Genomic DNA, 16,802 nt, shown 5'->3' on the forward strand with positions numbered 1-16,802 from the left:
CATCAGAAAAGCACTGAGCTGTTAGAAGGAAACCTTGTAGTTACCAAGACTATTTGTTTTAATGTTTATTAATTTTTGATATAGAGAGAGCTGGGAAGGGACAGAGAGAGAGAGAGAGAACAGAATCCCAAGTAGGCTCCATGCTGTCAGCACAGAGCCTGACACGGGGCTTGAACTCACAAACCGTGAGATTATGACCTCAGCCGAAGTCAGACGCTTAACTGACTGAGCCACCCAGGCGTCCCGTTTTTATGAAGCTTCTTCTGCCTTCCCAGACACACAGAACTGTGCCTGGAACACACAGAACAATGGTTTCCGGTGCTTATCTCTGACTTGGTGTTGGATTGGCTGATGGCTGTGTGCGAGCCGCTTCTGGAGTTTATAAAGTACGGATCTGGTGGTCTGCAGCAGGCCCTGGGAATATATTTTTCTAATATGCACCCTAGTTTGGGAAGCACAGCTCTGGGACCGCCTCATATAATTTTGCAATTACTGTAAAAATGATAGTCCAGTTTTCTGGTCACATCACATCGTTTTCTGACTCAGATGGCCTTTCCATCATAATGACATGATATGACCTCCTGTGTCCCACCCTTTACCCATTCATTTTATCAGTATTTAACAGCTGTCTAGGATGGGCTCCAGGAACGAAGGTGAAAAGACCAAAAGATGCATGGTTCCAAGACTATAGTGTCTTTGGTCTGGTTGGGAGACAGTTGAACAGTCAAGCAACTATTGTAGAACAACAAAGTTGTCTGAACTGAATTGCAAGGGGAGCAGGTGGAATTTGCTCGCAAGTCAGGTAATGCATCCTACAGGAGAAACCCTTTGACTGGAGGCTTGACAGAGGAGGGGGTGGTTGTCAGAAACTACATGAATACATACGGGAAGGTGGAGGGAGCTTCTTTGTAAAGTCTTAGTGCCCAGAGAGCCTGCTACATGACAAGAACTACATGTCTCTTGGTTTGCCGTGGTGTGAAACACGAGGCCATACATGATAGAAATGAGAATGGGTATATTGGCTAACTGCCAAATCAGGAGGGGCTTGTGGGTCACGTGTGGTAGGAATTTGTATTTGACTTCATTAGCACATTTTCCCTGCATATGTGGGTATTTTTATAAGTGCCTCATTGATCCATATCTCTTTCAGATCCTCTCCCCTGACAGTCTGTCATGATGAAATTTCTTACTCTCCTGTAGTACCTTGGAAGGGGCACTTTGCTATATCCCATGTGCAGCCCTAGCCTCAATTCTCATTTTCTGGCCCTATTCACACCATTTTTTTTTTTTTTTTCCGAAGCTAGAAATCAGCGTCTTTGGGGGCTTCCTTCCCCGTACAACGTATGTCCTTTTTGAAAGCCAGTTACCTGCCTTGCCACCTTCATCTCTGCCGCTTTCCTCCTTGATCCCTAAGCTCCCTGTCTTGACACTGATCTTTTTCAGGCTTTCAAAGAAAACCTATTTCTACTGCAGGGCTTCTGCACATGCTGTTCCCTCAGCCTGCAGTTCTCCATCGTCACCCCATCTAGGTGATCTTCCCTGCAAGAGCCTCTTTCAGCCTCTGTTTAAAACAAGCCCACTCCCCTATGTTTTGTGACACTTAATACAATTTTATATTGTTTTATTTGTTTTGTTGACTTTCTTTTTCCTTTATTGCCAGATATCCCATTTAGATTTTATAAGAGCAACACCATGGTGTGACTCAATAATTGCAGCCTCCTTATGTATTTAGTCATTCATATTAGATAACTGCTTGCTGGATGAGTGGATGGATGGATGGTATGTGGATGGATGGCTGAATAATGGATTGATGGATGGATGGATGGATGGATGGATGGATGGGTAGATAGATGGATGGATGAATAACGGATGGGTGGATGGATGGAATTGAAGTCTGTGAATTGAATTCTTAAAAAATGCAATGTGCCATTCTTCTTTCAAGCTGTAGTCCCACTTAGCCAGGCTCCAGAGATTTCTCTTCTCCCCCTGGAGCCCACTGAAGCTGCATCCACCCCTCATGCCACAGTCTAAGCACCATTCACTCATTTAATGGCATCTGTGATTTCAAAAGCTGACACTGATTTGTCCCTCTCCTGACATGTATAAAATATATGTTTGTGTTTTTTTAATTAGCTTGGAGTGTATTTGCATTGTTTCCAATTTGATCACTTATCCAAACTTCATCTAAGTTACAGTTTTTAAAAAGACTTTAATTATAAGAAAAGCATTTTTTTCTCGTAATAAAGGCAACAGAACCATTTCAGAAAACGTGAGAGTTTCATGAAGCAAATGAGCATCCTGCACAATTTCTCCACCCTGGATTAAATACTATAGAATACCATAGGTATTTGTTTTTTTTTCCCTTCACTGCTTTTCCTATACATTCCACAACCTTATGTGCGTGTGTGTATACATGTATATGTATCCTGAATTGTAACATGATATGACCCTCATGTCATTATAAAGACTTTTAAAGGCTATTTCATTGTATGCATGATCCTAAGTTCTATTTTAGAGAATCATTGTTGAGTGCCAACAAGGTGGCAGGCACTGAGGTGTATATTACATACCACTCTAAAATTTACTGCTTAGTGAGCCGGAGAAAATAATAAAAGAGTGTCTTTCCTCAAGCAGCTCTGTTTCTATGTGGCTGTGGCAGGTTGCAGAAGCAAGAGGTGAAACTCTAGAGTTTGAATTAGAGGCAAACATGAAAGACTGGATCCCCAACAAATATACTCAGTTCAAACACTGAGTGCATTGAGCACACAGATGTCTTAAGTAAATGTGTTCCTCCTAGACCTCTAGAATAGTGAATTGGGTTGGAAGGTGTGACTTCTTAATTCCTAGCTGTGAGACTGACTTATGTTTTCCTTCTTTTTTAGAGTGACCGTCTTCTTATCAAGGGTGGCAGAATTGTCAACGATGATCAGTCCTTTTATGCTGACATTTACATGGAAGATGGATTAATAAAGTACGTATATAGAGCCTTATCTTTATCTTTTTGTACTTCCTCTCTTTATTAGAGGCTCAGAAAGAAGTTTCCTTCTTTTTTGCTTACTAGACCTTTGATTCTTTGTGTTTCATTTCTTCTTCTCCTTAAAAAATGAGTCTTTATTTAAAAAAAATTAATGTTTGTTTATTTATTTATTTTGAGAAGAGAGAGAGAGTGAGGAAAGGAGGGGTAGAGAGAGAGGGAGAGAGAGAATCCCAAACAGGCTCCGTGCTGTCAGTTCAGAGCCTGACATAGGGCTCTATCCCACGAGCTGTGCGATCATGACCTGAGCCGAAATCAAGAGTTAGACACTTAACCGACTGAACCACTCAAGCACCCCTAAAACTGAGTCTTTATTTTAACCCTTTGTTCTGGATGCACATAATCCCTTAAAATGGGAACTGGTTTTAGTTTATTTGAATTCCATGAATGACGTGAAAAATCTGAATTCAGTCAACCAAATGATGCTGTAGGCCCCTTTGTGCAAGTGACATTGACGGGCACTCTGTGCATCTTGGAGAAGCGGAAGATGTGACATTGTCCTTAAGTTCAGTGAAAACTGCACAAAAATTACAGCCCCCTAAAAATATAAGGTCTTAGGTAATTGGTATCAGAGTTCAAGTGAGGATAAGTGATACAGAAGTGCACCAAGAGGAGAAATCCCTTCAGAGGATGGTTTGCAGGGCCGGAGAGGCATTTAAACTGAGCCTTGACTTAGGTAGAGCTTAGGTGGCTGGAGCACAGATAGGACCTACATCTCAGATAAGATTTTCAAATAGATACTTTAGGGATGTGTACTTACCTTACAGAACGATCCTCTGGCCCCTTTCTCTCTGCCCCTCTGCCACTGGTTCTGTCTCTCTCTCAAAATAAACAAATGAACTTCAGGAAGAAAAAAGTGGGGTTTGGTCTACACACAAGCCTTTCCTCACATAAAGCAAGGTATGCCCCAGACACACAAGATAGTGTCTGAGACTGGTGGGTACAGGCCATCCTGTTCGCCACCCCTGGCCTTGCTCAGTTTTATTTTTACATTATGTGGCTAGTTTAAGATTCTGGTTATAGAGGATCTTTTCCTTATCTTTGAAAACTTGGCCGAGGTATAACTTTCTGTGGGTGGGTATTCCTTATGAGACCCCAAATCTAGGCTCGTGTCCCTTCAGTGAGCCTCAACACACCTTGTTGTGCTTTTATCAGTCACAGAACTTCTGGCACTGTTTGGCGCCCTGAAGGGGAATGACCCCATCTTGTTCAGCTCTGTATCTGAGCATTTCACCCAGAACTTAGCATGTAGAGGCTAAAGAGCTACCTTTTATTGAGTATGTAGTATGTGCCATGCACTGTGTGAAATGGTTGACATGCCTTACTTCATTGAGTCTGCCAGCAATACCACAAAGTAAGTACTGTTAGTACCTTTTTCTCAGATGAGGAGAAAGAGGAACACAGGGAGTAATTCACTTGCTAATGATTAACATATTCATCAAATACATTGAATGAATGAATGAGTGAATGAATGAATAAACAAATGCATGAATGAAGATATTCTTGTTTAGTTGCCTTACTGACAAAGACACTTTTTCATATTAGAAAGAAGACAGATGGAAATAGTAGGCAAGCTAACGAATGTGAAATAATAATTTCTTTAAAATATAAGTGATTTCATATTTTTCTCTTACTAAAAAAGTTAAAAATTTTTTTTTCATTTTATTTATTTTAGAAAAGAAAGCATGAGCAGGGGAGGGGCACAGAGAGAGAGAGAGAGAGAGAGAGAGAGAGAAAGAGAGAGAGAGAGAGAGAGAGAGAGAGAGAATCTTAAGCAGACTCTATGCTCAGCATGGAACCCAGTATGGGGCTTGATCCCATGACCCTGGGATCTTGACCTGAGCCAAAATCAAGAGTTGGTCACTCAATCAACTGAGCCACTTAGGTGCCACTTGCTAAAAAATTATTGTATACAGTTGGCTCTCTTTGGAGATAGCAGGTTCCCTGATGTAGAGATTTTCAGAGATGGAAATAAACATAGTACCTAATGTTGCTTCCTCATTCCAGAGCTCATGACGGGCATCACTAATTGATCACAGAACTTTTCACAGTTGAGCCTTAAATACAGGCTCAGAACCCATCTTCACACAGTGACTCAGGCATCTACTACCGGAGTTGAATATGTAAATCCTCTTTGCCATCTCTGTTAGAATAGCCTAGAAGGCTGCTTGCCAAGAATGTTCTAGAAGGGATGTAACCATCAGAGGTGTGTGTTGGGGGTGGAGCAAAGGGTGGATTAACATGTTCTTCATCCAATCCTGAAATTTTATAGATCTTCAAAAACATTCTGAAATCACAGAGCATAAAAGCAGAAGTAATTCCCTATGGTTGTTACATAGCTGTTTGCCTATCTGAGTATTTACGGAGAGCCTGCTGTGTACAAGGCAGTTGTCTAAGGCATGGGACACGTGCTATATCATGTGCTATGGTGGATATCATTGAGACCCACATCTTCCCCTAGGAACCCCACATTCTTTTAGGGGAACTGAGGGAGATATCTGTATTTATGAAAAAGGCATAACATTACCTGATAATATCAGTAACAAGTATTAAAGTAACAGAGTAGATGAGATTCAGGGAGAGGGCTATATGGGATTAGTATGGTTATTGACTATAATAGCTGATGCTTATTGACTTCTGTGCCTAGCAGTACGCTATGGGCTTAACACATATTCACACTTAATCTACATGACAAACCTATGGAGGAAGTGTTTTTTTTACATCTCACAAATGAAGGAATCAAGACATGGTGAGGTTAAGCAACTTGGCCAAGGTCATAAAGCTAGTAACTAACAGAGCCAGGATTGTGAACCCAGACAGTCTACATCCAGGGCACATCTACACTCTTAATTATTAGACCTGGCTGGCTGTCAGTAGGGGTTTGAGCAAGGTGGGGAGATACAAGCCAAGCCTTCAAGGATTAATGTGACCTTGAGTGACTCAGTGGAGAAAAGGAGGAAGGCATTTCTGATTCAGACATGGTATTACAAGTGCTCAAAAGTGGTGGAAACATGAATATATACACACATGGGCTGGACAGCTAACTCTTCATGCCTTTTGTTCTCAATTTGCCTCAGAGGGAAATCGGAGAGGGAGGAAAATGGGAAGACAATGGCCAGTATCTGGACTATAATGGAGTTACAATCAGAGGCTACATTTTTTCCGCAGTGTGTTTTGAATTGTGGTGTCTCTGGAATGGCCCCATGGGGATGTGGTGAAGTTGAACTCTTAGAGATGTCAGGAATACTTTATTTTAGTTGCAGAACTTAGATTTTGGCAGGCCAGTGGTGGACTTCTTACTATCCCGAGAGAGTGTCTGTCTTGGCTGGCTATGCACAAAAGGGGAATGTATTCATGCCACTGGTAGTGAGGTACATGTCTCCCCAAGGTAGGATGTGGGTATTAATAACGTCAGGGCTTGTGACTCTTAAGTCTACCTAGAATTAACTGGTCATTTAAATTTTTTTTTAATGTTTATTTATTTTTGAGAGAGAGAGAGAGAGAGAGAGAGAGAGAGCGCGCGCGAACACGAGCAGGCAAAGGGTAGAGGGAGAGAGAGACACAGAATCCGAAGCAGGCTTCAGGCTCTGAGCTGTCAGCACAGAGCCCGATGGGGGGGACTGTGAGATTGTGAGCTGAGCCAAAGTCGGACGCTCAGCCAACTGAGGCACCCAGGTGCCTCTTTTTTTTTTTTTTTTTTTTTTTTTTTTTTTTTGGTGAACTGGCCATTTAAATCAACAGTGTGAAATCACATGTAAAGCAAGCAACACTGGATGGTCTGTAAGGTAACATTTTGCCAGGAGTAGGTGTCTTAGTTACTTACCTTGTGTAGGTACTGTGTCTTCCCACCTGAGTCCCCCATTCTTCTTCCCGGGGATTCACTGAAGCTTCATGGGCAAAGGTGTGTCTGATAGAGGTTGTCCTCATCACCTTCCTGGCCTCGAAGCTTCTGCCAAGATCCTGCCCACCAGCTGGGTGTCTGTGTCTTTGGCTTCCTCTTTTCGAACCTGCCCTTGGCTGTGACTGACAGATTAATTACCAGGGGGAAGGGTGGACTTGGGAGTGAAGAATGAGGTGTAAAATGACCCACTCAGATTCTTCTTGTTAGGAGCACGGGTGGACTCACTTCGAGGATAGCTAACTTCACATACGTATTCTTTAAATGATTCATGACCTCCTTCAGTCTCTCCTAATGGTTCCTTATTTGTTTTTCCAAATGTTACTCTTCATCCTTCACTAAAATAAAGAACACAATGAAAGGGGTAACAAAAACACGTCTATTTAAAAAAATATATATTTATGGGGTGCATGGGTGACTCGGTTGGACATCTGACTTCAGCTCAGCTCATGATCTCGCCGTTTGTGGGTTTGAGCCCGGCATCAGGCTCTGTGCTGACAGCTCAGAGCCTGGAGCCTGCCTCAGAGTCTGTGTCTCCCTCTCTCTCTGCCCCTCCCCCACTCGCACACTGTTTCTCACTCAAAAATAAATAAATAAACATTAAGAAAATTAAAAATAAAATGTTTATTTCACATTCTATATTGCAGACCCTGCCAAGTGCTGGGGTTGCAGTACAAGCCAAGAAGCATGTCTCCACCAAAAAGCAGATCAGCTTGTTTTGAGTCTGTAAAAGTTGTTTTCTGGGTGTATGTCTGTCTTGCTTGGTTTCTAGATTGTGAGGCTCATGAATCACTTGCAAAGATCACTCTGATAAATATAAGTTACAGTGTCTCAAATCCTCTCAGTACTGTGTTTGTCTTCAGAGTTGCTTCTTTGAAATCGTCAGTTGCTTTACTGTCTCACCAGGCAAATTGGAGACAATCTGATTGTCCCTGGAGGAGTGAAGACCATCGAGGCCAATGGGAAGATGGTGATCCCGGGAGGCATTGATGTCCACACTCACTTCCAGATGCCATACAAAGGAATGACCACAGTGGATGACTTCTTCCAAGGGACGAAGGCTGCCTTAGCGGGGGGCACCACCATGATCAGTAAGCCGCCCAGTCCTCCACACTCCTGGTCCCGACGAGTGCCTGTTTAACTAACGTGTTAACCCCTGTTGCTCTCTGGCCATAGCTCGTACACATCTCTCAACTCAGAGCATTGGCCATCTGCCTGATGGGACCCGAGGAAAGCAGATGGTAGTGAGGATGCTGGCAGGTCACTGAAATTGGATAGAGGAGATTCACGAGGCTCCTGGCCATGAAGGCAGCTGTCCTCTCTTGTCTGCCTCAGAGCAGGGTGTGGGTGTGCAGTGGGTGGGGAATCAGCACTTCTCTCTGGGCCAGACACTGGGAAGAGTCTGAGGGGCAAAAGTGCAGAGATGGGCAGCATGTTATTTCAGAACTTCCCACTTGGGCTTGAGGCAGGAGGGGGCAGAGAGCACAGGCAGAGCAGTGTGAACAGGGCTAAGCATCCCAGAGAGGGAAAGATAATGGAGACCTGTGGTTCTGGAGAAACCAGGGGGTTCATTGCCATTTACTGTTATCTGGTCTGCACTGGGTTTTGACCAATTCGTATCTTAAGATTAGGCAAGCTGTGGGGGTGGTTTCCTTTGTTTTTTGTTTCTGTTTTGTTTTTTTTTTTTTTTTTTTTTTTTTTCTGGGAACAGTTGCAATTCCAGAGAAACCTAGGATGTTGCATGCCACTGCATGACTGAACACATAGCATTCTAGGGCAGTCCTTCCTGTCCCAAAGGAATCCCAGGGAAGTGGGTCCCATCCCAGGCTCGGTTCTAAACTTGGTCAGCAAGAGCACTGTTTATTTTAACACCGTATACATCCATCCAAGAACACAGAACAGCCTGAGCTGTAGAGTTTATTCATTGTCTTTTGCCTCCTTTTGATGGGAGCCCCAGCCGGGTTGAGCTTCAGCTAGTTGGGTGTGGAAGCCCAGGAAAACTGCCTCAAGGCCATAAAAGGTGCAATTCAGGGAGACCAAAGCTTTTCTCCAGCTGAAGGGAGAAGCCAGCTGCCTTCCCTGCAGCCGCCTGCCCACAGAGGCCCCGGTGCACGCCTCAGTAATGCAGCTCCTCTCGTTTGCTTTCTGATAAGCACACGTGGGCTGCCTGTGGTAGGAGGCTGAGGACACCAGAGATGTTGGTTTGGCTTTCTGCCATCGGGCAAGGCTTTGGACCTGTTCGGTGTCCTGGGAACATGTGTTGTGCTTGGTCCTCAATGTGAGGGAGGGAGGGGAGGAAAGTCAGAGTTGTGGGTGTTGAGAGAAAACCATACAGAGAGACACAAAACTGTATGTGTTCTTTGTAGATAATTTAAAAACTGTAGATATGCAGCAGGAAAAGCAAACCTATAAAGCTCGCATCACTGTCAGAGTGTGGCTGTAGTTTTCTTCCTATTTAACAAAAATAGACCCTAATAGACATACAGTGTTTTAGTGGTGTTTTAATCCACCGTTTCACTAAATAACCATGTCACGAGTGTCTTTCCATTCATTTAATTTTATTCCACTGGAGCATTTAAAATAGGTGCCTAACCATCCATTTTAGGAAGGTATGTTTATTATTTAGCTGAACTTCTCTATTGTTCAAGATTTTGGTGATTTCCAATTTTTCACTTTTATAAACATTTAAATAATATTTGCAGTGGCAAACATCTATAGTGTGCAGATTTTGCAGACAGCCATGTTTTATTAGGAATAGTTCTTAGGCCCAGGAATAATTACAGAGTTAAGGTATGAAAAATCTCAGATTTTTGATGTATATATCAAAATTGTTCTCAGGAATGTTGTAGCAATTTGCACTTCCCCCAACTGCCCCAAGGGAGCTGTGAGTGTCACTTTTGTGTTATCCTCATCAGGGGTGAATGTCATTATTTTTAAAACTGCTATCCAAGGTTGCACACATTGTAGGAGTAGATTTGGGCCTCAAAGAACACTTCTTTTTTAATTTTTAGAGAGAGAGAGGGCACAGTGGGCAGAGGGGGAGAGGGAGAGAGAGAGAAAGAGAGAGAGAAAGAGATAGAGAACCTTAAGCAGTCTCTAAGCTCAGCATGGAGACTGACACGGGGCTCGATCCCACAACCCTGGGATTATGACCTGAGTCGAAATCAAGATTCAGACGCTCAACTGCCTGAGCCACCTAGGCGCTCCAAAAGAAAACTTATTCTTGGCAAAATGTTTGTGTGGAAATAAGATCTGTGGGCGGAGCTTCAAGTTCACGTACCTGATACTGGCTCTTTCCTATGGTGGTGAGCACAAGGATGTCACTGTCTTCTTACCTGACATAAATTTGAAGTCCCTCCTTCCACCCGTAGAAGGGAGTCTGACTTTCTTCACTAGCAGTGACTTCCTGTAATACTGGCAATAATGGTACATGGTGGACATTCATTGACATTTATTGAGCACTTACTATGTGCCAGGCATCAGGTGAGATACTTTTCATGCATTTTCCCTTTGAATCATATAACACAATTAGAAGGAAGGCACTATGGCACTCCATCCTCCATCTCCCTGAGCACCCATTTCAAGGATAAAAAAACCGAGGTTTAGAGAGGCTAGTAGTTTGTCCAAGAGCAACATGGGTAAGTGACAGTTCAATTAGCAGCCATCTGGAAACTGCCTGAGAACACTTTCTAAGGTTAATTCCACGCTCAGGAAGTGGAGGCTTTGCAGCCCTAGCTAAGCACGTGGGAGCAGGGGAGCAATGGCTGGATCCGTGAGTTACCCATGTGGGGCCTCTGTTGTTCAGTTGACCACGTGGTGCCTGAGCCCGAGGCCAGCCTAACCGAGGCCTACGAGAAGTGGCGAGAGTGGGCAGATGGGAAGAGCTGCTGTGACTATGCCTTGCACGTGGACATCACCCACTGGAATGACAGCGTCAAGCAGGAGGTGCAGAACCTCATCAAGGACAAAGGTGAGCCTCTGTGCGCCGCCCCCCCCCCCCCCCTTCTCTTTGCTTGGAGTCTGGAACCTTGAGCTAGGTGCTAGGTGCAGGGCAACTGCTGTGTTCCAGGCACCTTGTGTTAATGTATGCCATCTTACTCCCTCCAGGGTCCCCACAAAGAAGATTCTTCTCCTCACTTTGCAGATGGAGAGCCTGAGGCTCAGAATAAGTGGCCCAGGCTCACAGAGCTAGTAAGCAGTAGTTATACCCAAAGTCTGTGCCCTTCGCCTCCACACGGCCCTGCCTGTTTTACAGAGGAAAAAACTGAGGCCAGGAGAGGCTAACATCTTACAGAAGGTCACAAAGCTACTAAATATGAGAGCAGGAATTTTTGACCTTTGTCACTTTCACCGCAAAGATCAAACCACTACTGTTCTAAAACAGTGGCATCCTCAGAAAAGGCCGCGGCATTTCTGGGGGCAAAGATACGTTCTTACCCAGGCTAGGAGCTTAGGACATGGAAACGTGTGTGTGTGTGTCCCCTCAGTGAGCACATGACTTATGTTTCCTTGTCCTTGATCATCAGATATTTCACAGACACGCACTGCCCCCCATACACGCACACAGACATGCGATATGCTGGGCATCATCACATCGCCTGGGGGATTTAGGGAAGTATGGGAATGGTCTCCCTTGAACGTTCAGGGCAAAAGGAAGCAGGCCAGTAAAGAGGAACAGGATAAATGCTGCAAGGTGCAGAATATTATTGTAATAGTATTAGCCTCATACTAATTATATTACAATATTAGTACTAATGACTGCTAGCATAGTAACATACACTGTTATAACACTAACCTAGTGATCCTATTACCAGTGAGCTGCCTTAATGCAGATGCCGAGTGCAGTGGAAGAGAGTGTGCTCCGGGTTGGAGGGGAGAGGATGGGTTCCCAGAGGATGAGGTTTTTCTTTCCATCTCCCCCCTCACCCCGCCCCCAAGCTCTGCTCAGACCTTCCTGATACAGGATGTGGAAGTAACCCCCTTCTTTCTTGTGATGCCTCTCACTCTGGACATCTCCAGTGGGGTAGAAGATGGAACGGCCTTAACACCCACTTCTCTGCCAAAGGGCCCGGGTCATTCCGCGGATGACAAAGAGGCTTATGGGAAGGGTAGTGTTGGGAAAAGCTGCCCTGAGCTGAACCACTCTGGGTCGGGAAGTTCTCAAATTACAACCCACTTTGGCCTGGAACAATGTGGGCTGAGATGGCCCTAATGGTTGGAGACCAAAATTATCCTCCTTTCCTCAAACTGATTCTCTGTTCCCTAGCCCCACCTACTTATATAAATTACTATATTAATGGTTTACTTTGGGGTGAAAAATTAAATAGCTCTTTCCTAGCAACGCTTATAACTTGGATATTTAAGCATAAGGTGGACCTTGACCTCTGCCCATCAGCTCTGTAGTTTCCCGAGGCCATGGTCGCTGTCTTAGAGGCAATAGCCGGCAAGGCTTCGTGTAGAGCAGGCATTCATTAAGCAGTGAAATAAACCCAATCCCAGGAGCTCCATTAATGAAGCTCAAGTATGTGCCAGGTCTGGTGCTAAGAGTTCGGTATGTGTTGGCTCATTTAACGTTTCCAGCTGCCTTATGAAGCAGGCTATTGTAAATTTTCCATTTTACAGGTGAGGAAACCAAGAGGCGAGGTATTCCCAGCTCGCTGAGCTAGAATGTGGTGCAGCCGCAGTGTGTGAGCCCGACTTGTGTGCTACAGTGATTCTCAATGAAAAAATACTGCCTCGAGCAGCAGCAAAGCTTGCTGACCCTCTGGGGAGGGGAATGGGGGTTAGGGGGCAAGGCAAGAAAGAGGCACAGCAGAGCCTGTTCTGCTGTGACCCCATGTAGGCATTGTTGTTTTTCTAGGTGCGGGGAGAATGGAGAATGGGAAGCATCTGCTTTATGTTGGACAGGTGCCCATAATGCACTCGGTCGGGCCCCATGGGCGATGAGAGCAAAGGATAGAGAGTGCTTGGGCTAATGTTGTCTTCCTCCTGTTCTCCCTCCCTTCCCTCTCTTGCAGGGGTTAACTCCTTCATGGTTTACATGGCCTATAAGGATTTGTATCAAGTGTCCAACACAGAGGTAACAAGCCATTGCTGTGTGGTTTGGGGTATCTGGATGGGCTTCCTATTGTTGCTATGACCTTGGCTCTTTGAGCATTAGTCACTGTGGTCGCTGTGGGAGACTGCTGGGCCAGAGTGCTTCTTAGAGCCCTCGCAGTCCATGGCACTGCGAATAAATAAGGTAACAGGCAGGGTGCCCATGGCAGGGCAGACCAGGAGCTAGAATTTCCACTGGCAGCAGCTTTCTCCAAAGGACGGGAGGAAGGGTATGCCAAAATCTGTGTCTACCAAACAAGCCCTAAGCCCCGCAGGAGCTCAGCACAAGTGTGAGGTGCTATATCCTGCAAGACACAGGAGGGGTTAAGGAGGGGTTTCTGCTGTTTGGGGTGATAGCTTGCCCGTGACTCTCCCGAAGGCATTCTCGTGGCCTGTGTTGGTTTTAGACGAATCTCACGTTTTCAGAGGAAATGCAAGAAGTTAGTTCCCATGCCTCCTGGTTGGGAGGTGAAGGGAGGTCTGCCTTGATGGATTAAGAAATAGGGGTTTCAGCTTTCGCTTTAACTCCTGGCCAGGCTGTAGCAGCTTTCGGGAGCACTTGTGGAGAAGAATAGTGAAGGTCTATCTCAGCAAAATGGGAAATTATACCATTAAAAACGTGTGCTGGAGGCAGAGTTAAAGTCTCGACAGCACTTGGTTACACGTTCGCCCTGTCTGCCGAGGAGACATGACATGTTCTTTGTATAGACGGTTTCCTAGAGTTCCTTTGGACTCGCACTCTTTGGTCATGCATATTTTAGTCTGTATTTCTCGCTCTAATCGCTGGTATCCTCTGGTTCTCCTCATTTGGTTTATTTATGGCTCTAGTGAGTGACCCTTGTGTGAAGTTGCTGGAAGCATCCGTGCCTTGTGAAGGTGACGAGTCCTTTCTCTTGCAGCTGTACGAGATCTTCACCTGCCTGGGAGAGCTGGGAGCCATTGCGCAAGTTCATGCTGAGAACGGGGATATCATCGCCCAGGTGATGTTGTGCAGCTCCCCGGAGCACGCTGTCTGCACGAGCTCTGGTCTTCAGCCCATCTCTCTCCTCATTCCTTCAGTATTGCTTGAGCTCTTAATGTGTGCAAGGCACGCTCATAAACGCTGTGCTAAAAACGGAACCTGCCCCAACAACCTCCCAATCTAGGAGGAGGGAAAAAGGTGGAATGAAGACAAGTTGAGGGAGAAAGGGGAGGCCGCTCTAAAACAGGGAGCCGTCTGGCCATACTGGGGAATCAGAAAAGGCATCGCGGGAGAGGTTTTCAAATTGGACCATTTAAGTGGGAGAGCATGGCTGATTCTCTTTTCGAAGTGAGTCCAAGCTAAGTGACATTCTCTGCCCCAGAGAAAAACCGTAAGGCAGCACGTCTCAGAAATCTCATCCAGGACTGCGGAGCTCACGGCTTTAGATAATAAAGAACGTAGGGCTGTGGGGATCAGATGCCCCGCTGGTTTCCTAGAAGTTGGACTGAGAAACCCGACGCAGGAGTGAGGAAAGTGAGGCCCCAAGGCCCAAAGTGATCATTTATGAGGAAGCAGAAAGCACTTTCTCCATCTCCTGGGTCGCTTAATGGGCTGGATGCACAGATGTCTCTTAGCCAGGGTTTTGTTGATGTCAGAAGCATTCAAGATTGGCCCCCACTAGGAGGAAGCAGCCGGAAGAGTGGGAGCTCTCTCGGTCCACTTAGTAACCTTCACAGAAAAATCCATTACTCATTCTTTCAAAGAGTATTTCCTGTGCATTTTATGCCAGGCACGAGGCTACTGAGGTGAGCCCCCAACAGACGCATTCCTTAGAGTTGCCCAAGAGTTGGTGAATGTGGTCAGCAGGGGTGTGGGAACAGTGTGGGGCCAACTCTTGTCTCAGCCCCACTGGCCTCCAGCAGCAGGTACCCTCTGGCAAACACTGACTACAGTAGGCACTGGGAAGTGCTCTAGCACATTTTCACTTGATCTGCCCTGCACCCTTGAAAGATGGCTGCTATCTGCCTGGTTTTGTAGATGAGCATATTGGGCTCAGAGGATCAAGTCACGGGCCCAGGTATCACAGCCAGTAACTGGAAGAAAATCTTAGCTCCAAGGGTGGCTCAGTGGGCCTCCTCCCCCAGAGTTGGTGTGTCCTGGGCCCTTTGCTCCCCCAGTCCGGCTGCAGGGCCTCCGCGAGGCAGCGTCCCCACAGAGCCGGGCTCCAGCTGTTACCATTGCAGACGCTGGATGTTGTCTCACCAGTGGAGGAGGTGAGCTGAATGTGTCGTTCCCTCTTGCTGACCAAGGAGATTAATTAGGTCCCTGACAGCCTTCTCCCACGTCCCCCACACACCCAGAGATAATGAAATCGTTTTCCAAAGAGGGTCCGGTGCCTGTGGGAGGCATCCTGGTCGTGTTAGGGCTGTTACTCCTCCTCTTTCTCCACGTTTTTAGTGCAGCAGCCAGAGGCCCCAGCCCTCCCTCCAGATGCCCTAGAAACCAAACTCCCTGCTACTTCCTTCTAAGCCCTGTGGAGGCAGACAGGTTGCCATTGCCAAGCCCCTTGTCCAGCCTCCTCTTGTGGCTCCACAGCACAGATATATTTCTGGTTCCCCCCGCCCCCACTCTTCCCTGCCTTGTGAAAGATCTGTTCTCAGTCAGGGAAAGAATAAGGGCATTTTTCCACTTGGATGAGTTTCTTGTGTGTGTTTATTACATGGAGGTGGAGCCGAAAGATTTTATCATGTTGTCTAAATGAAGGCAGCTGCTGTACTCAGAGTTTAGGCAAATGTCACCAAAGAGCGAGAAGAAATCTCTCTCAAGGATACCCACGATGGACATTTTCAACAGTTTCAGGCTGGCAGGGCATTCTGAGAGCACAGCATCTTGAGCTCGTCATCTGACAGTATTTATTGAGCACCTACTATGTGCCAAGCCTTGGGGAGGGAAGATGAAAATGACAGGGTCCCTTTCCTCATGGAGTAAACCAAAATTGTATCCTGCCCCAAACCGTGATGTGATTACAGCAATGATCAGTGCCCCAAGGAGCCCACTGCTCCTGCACCCATGTAAGCTGGCTTCAGTGGGTCTTTGCATGCCCTTCCTGACCTCCCAGCTCTAGGAACACCATGGCCTTTAAGAATGGGACTTCTCAGGGACACCTGGGTGGCTCAGTCGGTTAAGCCTCCAACTTCGGCTCAGGTTCATCAGTTCGAACCCCACGTCAGGCTCTGTGCTGACAGCTCAGAGCCTGGAGCCTACTTTGGATTCCAGGACTCCCTCTCTCTCGGCCCCTTCTCTCCTTGCACTCTGTCTGTCTCTCAAAAAATAAATAAATGTTAAAAAAAAAAAAAAAGAATGGACTTCCCAGCATGAGCAGTGCATTGAAATCACCTGTGGAGCTTAGGGATTCCTGAGATTCTCCAACTTCCAGAGATTCTGATTTAGGAGGTCAGTAGTAAACTTCAGGCAAGCATAATTTGAAAAAGTTCCCTTGATGATTTGAATGTGCTTGGAAACCACCTCTGGAGCAAGCTTCCTCCCGTGCGCCATCCCAGCCCTCTTGAACATGAGCGTCCTATGAGACAGGAGAAGCTTTGGTTGGACACCTCAACCTTTGTGTGACTTGAGGAGGCAAAGCAGGGTGGAAACTCACCAGCGTTCAGAAGAAATCGTATTCAGTCTAAGGCTCCATAAATGGAACAGTAAGAATGAAAAGTGAACTTGGCTGTAACAATCAGCCTCTGGCCTTTGTTCTAATCCTGCACAGCTGGACACTGTGACCATTTCACTGCTCACAGCAGCTTGAA

The 16,802-nt window shown here is 45.8% G+C and overlaps 1 protein-coding gene across 3 annotated transcripts in view; it reads left to right on the forward strand.

Moving 5' to 3' along the window:
• DPYSL3 (dihydropyrimidinase like 3) overlaps positions 1-16,802 on the forward strand; it is a 111,042-nt gene that overhangs the window by 76,987 nt on the left and 17,253 nt on the right. For all 3 annotated transcript variants that reach the window (XM_040453493.1, XM_040453484.1, XM_040453499.1), the window contains 5 exons: positions 2,883-2,971; positions 7,839-8,023; positions 10,738-10,902; positions 12,950-13,011; positions 13,928-14,008. In XM_040453493.1, the coding sequence (XP_040309427.1) occupies positions 2,883-2,971; positions 7,839-8,023; positions 10,738-10,902; positions 12,950-13,011; positions 13,928-14,008 (582 nt within the window). The remainder of the gene's footprint in view (positions 1-2,882; positions 2,972-7,838; positions 8,024-10,737; positions 10,903-12,949; positions 13,012-13,927; positions 14,009-16,802) is intronic.

The sequence above is a fragment of the Herpailurus yagouaroundi genome, unplaced genomic scaffold (assembly GCF_014898765.1).
Source record: "Herpailurus yagouaroundi ecotype Mexico unplaced genomic scaffold, PumYag 29, whole genome shotgun sequence".
In the NCBI taxonomy this organism is placed as follows: domain Eukaryota; kingdom Metazoa; phylum Chordata; class Mammalia; order Carnivora; family Felidae; genus Herpailurus; species Herpailurus yagouaroundi.